This window comes from Homarus americanus, unplaced genomic scaffold (genome assembly GCF_018991925.1).
Source record: "Homarus americanus isolate GMGI-L3 unplaced genomic scaffold, GMGI_Hamer_2.0 scaffold19117, whole genome shotgun sequence".
Classification (NCBI taxonomy): Eukaryota; Metazoa; Arthropoda; class Malacostraca; order Decapoda; family Nephropidae; genus Homarus; species Homarus americanus.
Genome location: NW_024754704.1, coordinates 4,788,865 through 4,798,730, shown reverse-complemented (window position 1 = coordinate 4,798,730; position 9,866 = coordinate 4,788,865). Strand labels below are relative to the sequence as shown.

At 44.6% G+C, this 9,866-nt stretch overlaps 1 protein-coding gene across 1 annotated transcript in view; it reads left to right on the top strand.

Moving 5' to 3' along the window:
* The first annotated feature begins 2,258 nt into the window (after window positions 1-2,258).
* Window positions 2,259-9,866, top strand: part of LOC121855972 (nephrin-like) — a 66,419-nt gene continuing 58,811 nt past the window's right edge. The window contains exons 1-4 of the mRNA XM_042351188.1: window positions 2,259-2,335; window positions 3,763-3,956; window positions 5,294-5,608; window positions 8,479-8,626. Coding sequence (XP_042207122.1) covers window positions 2,259-2,335; window positions 3,763-3,956; window positions 5,294-5,608; window positions 8,479-8,626 — 734 coding nt within the window. The remainder of the gene's footprint in view (window positions 2,336-3,762; window positions 3,957-5,293; window positions 5,609-8,478; window positions 8,627-9,866) is intronic.

The window sequence follows — 9,866 nt, the reverse complement described above, 5'->3', positions numbered from 1 at the left end:
AAGATGTGTGGTTGCAGCCTGCGATCCTGCCTCATCACATAAATCAACTCAAGCGCAGTCATCATCCAGTTCATCATACTTTTCATCATTATAAAAAACCCCTATAGCCCAAAAAGTCCTATGGCGACGGATGAGTGGCGACGGAGACAGACAGAGATGACTCCCGGGAGTATCTAGTCACAACTATGCACATGGGCGGCACAGATAAGGTGGTCGTTTATGCACTGCTATCTAGGCAGCAGTGCAATCTGATCCTTTCTCTGCGACTAAGCAGCCCTTTCAAGGAGCCACTCTGCTCACCCCACTTGGGGAGGGGGCTAGAAAATGTGCCCTAAACAATACCTGACTAAAAACCCTACCTGACTGGGCAACCGCACCCAGTAAGGTCATCCTTATGCAGTCGAAAACACAGATAAAATCAGGACCCTTCTGGATACTGACACAAATGAGCGTCCTGAAAGAAGAACTGCCCATGTGGCAAAACAGCTGGCTAGGTATAACATCGACATAGCAGCCATCAGTGAGTCCCGGCTCCCAGATGAGGGCCAGCTTACAGAACAGGGTCTGGCTATACCTTCTTCTGGAAGAGTAAGCCTGCTGCAGAGACAAACAGCATTTATGGAGTTGGCTTTGCCATCTGCCAACGCATCCTACACAGGCTAACTGAAATGTCTATAGGGATCAATGAGCTGCTCATAACGCTTCGGGTCCCACTGAATCAATCACGTCATGCCTTTTTCATCAGTGCATACGCCCCAACACTAGATGCAGAGGATGTCATCAAGGAGACCTTTTACACCGACCTTGACCGTGCTAACCTCTATCCCCAGAGAAGACAAGGTTGTGCCACTTGGCGACTCCAATGCCAGAGTTGGCAGAGATGCTAGCATTTGGCAGGGATCCATAGGGAGAAATGGACTAGGCTACTGCCAACGACCTACTCCTCCTCCTGTGCTGCGCACAGCCTCACTATCACCAATACCTGGTTTCGGCAGGCCGACAAGTTCAAGAGTTCGTGGCAACACCCACGATCTAAACACTGGCATCTCATTGACTACATCTTTGTCTGAGAAAGAGATTGCCGAGATGTCCTCATCACCCGTGCCATGCGTGGCTCAGACCACTGTGACACTGATTATCGACTTGTCAGAGCCAAGCTCTCGTTTCACGTCGCCCCAAAACGGTGACGGCAGCAAGCGTCCAGAAGAGGTTTTATTACTAAGCGTTTGAGGTACCCAGCAGTAGCACATGCTTTCAGAGAGCAGCTCGAACATGGGCTTATAAACAACCCAACAGCAAACAACGCGAATCTCAGTGCCGAATGGGATACTCTCAACACTGTTATGACAAAAACCTACAGAGAGACCCTAGGTCAGATCAAAACAATACACCAAGATTGGTTTGATGAAAATGACTCGGCAATCAAAGTACTCATCGATGAAAAACGTGCTGATTTTACTGACTGGCAAAACAACCCTCAGTCTCAGACCAAAGCTGATTCCTTCCGCAAGAAGAAAGCAGCAGCCCAGCAGGAACTTCGAATTCTAAAGAATGACTGGTTTTAAAAAAAAGCATGTGAAATACAAAAACATGCAGATAAGCACAAGATGTGCGAATTTTTCAATTTCATTAAAATATTTTATGGGCCAACCACTCGTGGCGCAGTCCCCCTTCACTCATCTGACGGTAACTTTACAATTGAAGACGATGAAGGCCTTCTTCAGCGCTGGAAAGTGCACTACCATATATTGTTCAACCGAAACACCGATGTGGATGTCCTGACTACCCAGCAGGTCCCTCGGCATCCAGAGCTGACCCACCTCAGCTATCCTCTATCTCTGGATTAGGTAGTTACTGCCACCAAACACATGAAAAATACCAAAGCCTCAGGGCTTGGTGGAATCCCAGCCGAAGTGTATAAAGCAGGGGGACCTCTGCTTACCAGCCATCTCCACTCTCTCCTGGAGAATATATGGGAAAAGGAGGAAAACCCCCAAGCTCTTAAAGATGCTTCAATTATCAATATTTATAAGAACAAGGGAGATCGGTCAGACTGTGGCAACTACCATGGGATCTCGCTGCTATCCGTAGCTGGCAAGATTATCGCCGAAGTCTTTCTAAACAGATTCCTTCCTGAGGTGGAAAACTTCCTCCCAGAATCTCAATGTGGTTCTAGACCATCACGAGGCACCACTGACATGATCTTTGCTGCCCGCCAGATACGGGAAAAGTGCAGAAAACAGCATTGTGACCTGAACATGGCTTTCATCGACCTAACCATGGCCTCTGGTGGACCCTTTGCTGTTTTGGCTTCCCACCAAAATTCATCACTAATGTGAGGTAACTCTACGATACCATGAACGGCAGTGTGCTGCACAACGGCACCCAGTCTGAGTTCTCTCCCATCCAAACGGGGATTTTACAAGGGTGTATACTGGCACCAACTCTCTTTTTCATTTTCTTGGCTGCCTTCCTTACTCGTGCCAGTGCCAATTTAGCCGGCAGGGTGGACATCGAGTACCGGGGGAAGCAGGATCTTTTCAACATAAGACGATTCCAGGCAAGAACAAAGGTGTCGGTAGCTTTTATTACTGAACTTCAGTATGCAGACGACCTCACTTGTTGCTCACACTGAACACGACCTACAGGAGATCCTAAACACCTACGCAGATGCGTATGCGCACTTCGGCCTTGAGGTGAATGTGCGTAAGACTCAGATTCCCTTTCAACCTGCCCCAGGTTCAGACACACCTCCACTATCCATCCAGCTTAACGGTACTACCCTCTCTAATGTTACCCACTTTAGGTATCTTGGCTCCGACCTGTCCACCACCGTAGATATCGATGAAGAGAATCAGCACCGGATCAGATGTGCATCTCAAGCCTTTGGCGGACTCCAAAACCGTGTCTTCAGCTGTAGGGAGCTGAAATTATCTACAAAGTTGCATGTATATCGAGCAGTGGAGTGGTTCTCCAAACCCTGTTATATTGTGAGACATGGGTCACATGCAAGCTGCACCTCAAGGCACTTGAAAACTTTCACCAACGTAGTCTTCGTTCCATCCTCCAAGTTTCCTGGGAAGACAAGAGAACAAATGCCAGTACTCTTGCTGACACCAACTGCAGGAGCATCGAGGCTACCATTATCCATGAACAGCTATGCTGGACTGGCCATGTTACCCACATGGATGACAGTAGACTGCCAAAGTAGCTACTCTACAGTCACATAACAAATAATAAACGTAACGCCAGCGGGCAATTGAAAAGGTACAAGGATATTCTTAAGACAAATCTGAAAAAGTGCCAAATCGACCCCCTCACCTGGGAGTCGATTACTCCACATCGTAACGCTTGTAGGATTACCATATAAGGTGTCAATACTTTTGAGTTAGCCCAACTACAAACCGAGGCAGACAAACGCCAACGTAGGAAAGACGCTGCCACCTCCCTTCCCGCACTCGATACAGCCTTCCACATGTGCAACGAATGTGGTCAAAGCTGTGGGTCCCCTATCGGCCTCTTTAGTCTCCTCAAAACTCACCAACCTAGGTGACATCCCTAATAACTCATATCATTGTATCATAGCTGGATGATTGTCATACTCGATTCCGAGTAATAGCAAAGTGAATGTGTGTGTGTCTGTGTGTGTGTGTGTGTGTGTGTGTGTGTGTGTGTGTGTGTGTGTGTGTGTGTGTGTGTGTGTGTGTGTGTGTGTGTAACTTCTGCATCTCTTAACTTCGGTTGTTTCTTCTCTGTTCACAGTTTCGATGTGCGTAGTGGCCCTGCTAACCACTGGAAGAATCCCTCACACCTCGGTAGCCGCGCCAACTTCCACCCTACTACCGCCTCCCTCACCCTCCAGCACGTCCAGGCCGACGACCAAGGAACTTACCGCTGCAGGGTCGACTTCAGGATCAATCCCACCCTCACCTTCACCACCAACCTCACGGTCATTGGTAAGTACTCACCTTTAATCTCCTCCTCCTCCTCTTTCTCTTCTCCTCATTCCCTTCCTTCTCCTCCTCCTCCTTGCCTTCACCACCACCACCAACCTCAATCACTGGCGAATTACTGCCTCACCAGCAAAGGTCTTTAAGCACGTTCAGTAAATCAGCTTTACACTAGACAGCTGCTAAAGATTAAGTGTTTCACTCTCAACCACCTTCCTAATTCTCTAAAAATAGTGCTTACCTAGTGTAGAAACTGACTTAGCGTTCTGCGTTCAACTGCGTTAATAGGCATCACCTGAAGATTAGCTCCTAACTTATTTCACCATAACGCTAACCTAATCTAACCTAACCTAACTTAACCTTCCATGGCAGAGTTAGGCTGTTTAAACATCAGGTAAAATAAAATTGGTGAGGGCAATCTACAGGTGATCCTTTAATGCACTGTACTAATATTAACAACAACAAGAACAACAACAACACCTCCCTCAACCTCCCGCAACCTACCAGTCTTCCCTCGAGCTGCGAAAAGTACAGCACACAATACAGTACCATGTATACAAGACACGTGTACCACATGTTAAACAGTATGCACTAGGCACGTGGATAACAGACACCATATATACAGGGACACATGGATATAACACAATCTATGTATTCAACTGTCCCAAACTTATTAAGAAATATAAGATTATTTGTCAACACAACCAAGAAAATATGTATATCACCAAAACACTAAACATTTAAAGTGTGTGTGTGTGTGTGAGAGAGAGAGAGAGGTTAAACTCTCTCACTAGTTATTATTGAAGGATTTATAAAAGAATATTTTTATCCCATTTTCTTCTCAATTTCAATCTATGTTTGTCTGTGTTCTGAGATTTGGGTTTAGGTTAGGTTAGATTAATTTAGTTTTGGATAGGGAACTTACTAAAAGTTAGAATAGGTTCATTTCAGTTAGGTTAGGTTAAATTTGTATCTTTCTAATTGTGTAACGCTGATCCCCTGAGTACAGTGAATTAGCTTAGTGAGTAAGGAATCTCATTTTGAGTACGTTTACATAGCTACTTGAGTACTGTCTTGATTTCTTGAGTACGATGACAATCTCTTATGTATGATGACTTGAGTATGATGAGTTGATCTCATGTATAATACTTTCTTTTCTTGTGTACGACAACTTAATTTCTTGTGTACGAGAACTTGATTTCTTAAGGCCCCGACAGGTTTAACATTGGTATTGTCAGTCAGTCAAGTTTGATATTTCTAGAGGTAAATGACAATTTTAAAAAAATCACTAACCCATCTTAAAAGTAGTTTTTAACACTGTTCTTCTTACTTGTCTCCCTCAGTACCCCCGAGCCGTCTAGGAGTGTACACAGAGCTGGGTGTCGAGGCTCGCAACATCGTGGGTCCCTTCACAGAGGGCGACATACTCCGCCTCGCCTGCCGCGTCATGGGAGGGTCACCGCCCCCAACCGTGACTTGGTGGGAGGGTCCGGTGCTCCTAGACATGACCCATGAGGTGGAGACACTGGATCAGGTCACCAACACGCTTGTAGTGCCCTCGCTGACCCGCCGTGACCTACATCGTTCAGTGACCTGCCAGGCGGCCAACTCCAACCTGACAGCGCCTCTCTCCACCACCGTCTCACTCGACATGAAGTGTAAATAATTTATTTCTCTGGCAATATACTCCTGCGGCACATGAAGTCCTCAGTTTGTCAGGAAATGAACTTTAAATCTGAGTCTTTCATGAAAGTCTCTTTAATATTTTATTGGTGGTGCTTTATTGGGCTTATGAAATATATATGGATCCTCGTGTTTCGAAGCCGGATTTGGTAAAACGTTACTCTGACCACCTACGTGATCCGGGTAGTCCCCATTAGAGGTTCACGGCGCCATAAGCTCATTGAACAGGCTTTGTGTGAAAAATAACAGAGTCTAGGACTGCTTTTAGTATCCTGGTGGGCCAGAGGTAGCGTTCCCCGGTCACAGTCGTGGGCTCGTGGGCCGTGGGTTCGATTCCTGGCTGGTGAGGTCGTTGATTATATGTTCAAAGTCCGCGTGTTATATGGACTAAAAATGAAGTATATATATGGTACCTCGTGTTTCATACCAGCTGGATTTGGTAAAATGCTACTGACACCACATACGAGGCACGGGCAGTTTCCCAATGAGGTTCACGGCGCCATCAGCTCCATGAACAGGCTTTGTGTGAAATATAACAGAGTCTAGGACTGCTTTTAATGTCCTTGTGGGTTGGTCGGTAAGCGTTCCCTAGTCCCACCCAGTAGGTCGAGGGTTCGATTCCTGGCTGGTGAGGTCGTTGATTATATGTTCAAAGTCCGCGTGTTATATGGACTAAAAATGAAGTATATATATATATATATATATATATATATATATATATATATATATATATATATATATATATATACGGTCAATCTTAGCATTAATCCCATATCCTTAACATTATCCCATTATTCACAATAGTAAAGCTGCTTAATCCAAGTACTAAGTCTCCCTAATCCTAGCGTGTATCCCCCCATTTTAGCCATTAATTCCCCCAAGTCTTATCATTGCCTCCATAATTCTAGCACTTTGGTCAGTGGTCGCCTCGCTAACCCCACTAAAATGTTTCCTTAATGCTCTCAATAACCTCTCTAATCCTAGTCAGATCAACTATCACCAAATGTATTATTAATCTTCTTAATACAACACCCGGGTTGGCACTAGGAAGGAGTCTTCCCTTTACCTCAGTCTTTTCTGATACAGGCTCTCCACGTCTCTCACTACCACAACTCTTTAGGCGCTGTACTGAACACACGGGTGCCCGCTCGCCTACACAGTGGCTAATTAACATAATGTATTATGCTATGGTATACTTCCTCCATATCTTCACTCATATCATAAGTCATTTATTAAAATTATGGGAATTAATTACGGAATTCCGATGGTGAGCAGAGTTAACATAAGTCAGTAAGGAGGAGACGAGCTGCAGTAACTCCTGTAAGGTCTACTGTTCAACACCCGCCACTTTCTCAAGCCAACATTACTGTCATCGTCTGCCATTTCCCACCTGCTCCCTCCTGAGCCTTGTCCAGGCTATTGCCCTAACGACTTTCATCCATCTGGATGATTGTAGGTTCATTTACCATTACTTAAAGAGAGTTGATGTAGAGCACCGGGGCATAATCACCTCCTCTACGCTTGCTATGGATAGTCTTCGATCGTCATCAAAGTGAAATGGATACCAGAGGCAGAGGCATGTTTACGAGTAACGTTATTTTTCTTCAGTTCTCAGCGGTGTACATCACGTCCCTGATGACATGTAAATTTTACTAGTCTCGTCCGCCTCTGATACCTGACAGCCGCGCCGGCTGGTGGATGACCTAACCACAGTAACAGTGTGTAGGAGTGAAGCTCTGGTGCTGCAGCATAATGATAAGTTTAACACAACAGCTGTCCATGGTAAGAGCTTTCAGATAAGTCAACTCACCACCCTCAACTTTGGATAAAACTTCACAAATATTTTTTTTTTACTGCAGGCAACTTCAAGCTGTTGTGTTAATAGTTCATGACTCAGCACACAGGAACCGTTAAGCAGCTGCTGGAAAGTGAGGAACAACATCCTACAGAATCATGTTTTATTCTTTATATTCTCCACGGGCGAGGGAAGAATCACTTGCTTTTGAAATTAAACTGCGACTCCTTGTAAATCTGCCAAAATAAATTTAGTTTTCATTGTCTTATGGAAAGAGAGTCTCCCGACCATTCCATTGCCTTTCTTTATTGAATGTGACGGCCATCAAACATTATGGTCATAAATCAAGATTTTTAAACCTCTCTCAATTTTGGTCCTGTCCATCACTGGCACACCACTCCTTTACTCTTCTCCTTTCAAAAACTTTATGGCTGCCATGAAAGACTTCGACGACTCTGCCTCCTTCTTTATGATGTCACCTACTGTTGCCCAGGAAACTTTGATAAATATCCACTCAGAAATTTCTTAGAATACGTTTCTACAGCCTTCAATAACTAAGACTTTTAAGTATGTACATTTAGATCATAATACCTTAAACATCAACTAACAAACATTAAGGAATACATCACTCTACATACACGTCAACAGGTGCTAGATTCACCACCGCATGAGGTAAAGAGGGGGAAGAGCTATGATCTCCCTTAATGATATGAATTATTGGAAAATCGCAGTCATCGACCCCTGGGAGAATAGTAATATAACACGCGCGGAGCATTACTTGCTGCCAGCTTTTTTGTGTAGTGGAGCAGGAAATACGCAAATGACACCAGGTATTAAGGAGGCTACTTCATTGTTGGCTAGGAAATTGTATTGTCCCTATTTATTATTATTGTTATTATTATTAATATTATTATTATTATTATGATTATTATTAAAATTATTATTATGATTATTATTACTACTACTACTATTACTACTACACCACTACTACTACTGCTACTATTACTACTACACCACTAACAACTACTATTACTGGTCCCGTGTCAACAGTTCCGCCACTCTGGGTTCGTCTGTTAAGTAGCCGTGACCCTCTAAGTGCCGGGAGAACCTACGAGGTGGTGTGCCAGTCTGCTGGTGCCAGGCCTCCAGCGGTCATTGAGTGGCACCTGGCACCAGGCTTACCACTCGCACTGTTAAGGTGAGTATGTTGCTTACCACTCACACTACCACTACCACTAGGTCAGATTACCACCACACTCACCTTTCCCTCAACAAAGATAAATTACCTGCCCCTCATACCAGGTCAGGTACCATAAGGTCTGGGTCACACAGCCTTACCTAGAGGGTAGCGGACGATTGAATAAATTATTCCCCGATGGATTGTTCCTTCGATTACCACAAGTTTCACTAATTAACAAAGTGAAAGCGCGATTGATTGGTGAATTCACTTGGGGTCTAATGGCCGGTGAATGACTATGTGACGAGGTAGTTGAGGAAAAGATTGTGATTGAATATCTGGGCCATTATTTTCATACGTGTGCTTAAGAGTTAAAAAATAAGGCTCCATTTTTACTTATCAACTTTTCAGATAAAATGATTCATTTGTGGGTTACCTGAAGATTATTAACCAACTCGAACGTATTTATTTCACCTGATTATTAAACACGCTGACGCTACTACCTTGGGGGATTTAGGATAAGTTATATTAGGTTAGGTTTTGTGTGTGTGTGTGTGTGTGTGTGTGTGTGTGTGTGAGTGTGTGTGTGTGTGTGTGTGTTTCTGTGTGTGTGTGTATGAGCGCGACTAAGCAGCCCTTTCGAGGAGCCTGCCTATAGAACCAATCTGACTGGGCAACTGCACCCAGTAAGGTCAATCTTATGTGGTCGAAAACACAATCATCATCACTGATCAAAGCAAAAACAAAATATACAGCCTCTTATGGTCGCAGCATGGACGGTCAGGACCCATCTGGATACTGGCCCAAAGGAGCGTCCTGAAAGAAGAACTGCCTTTGTGGCAAAAGAGCTGTCAAGGTATAGCATCGACATAGCAACCATTAGTGAGTCCCGGCTCCCAGACGAGGGTCGACTCGCAGAATGGGGTCAACTATACCTTCTACTGGAAGGGTAAGCCTGCGGCAAACCACATGTATAGATCAGTTCGAACATGGGCTGATAAACTACCCGACAACAAACAACCCATCAGTGACGAATAGGGTATTCTCGACACTGACATGACAAAACCTGCAAAGACCCTTGGCCAGATGGAAAGAATAAACCAGGACTGATTTGATGAAAATGACCCGGAAATCAAGGTACTCGTCGATGATAAACATGCTGTTTTAACTGACTGGCAGAACAGTCCTCAGTCTTGGATCAAAGCTGAAACCATCCACAGGAAGAAAGCTGGCGGCCCAGCGCGAACAACATAATCTAGAG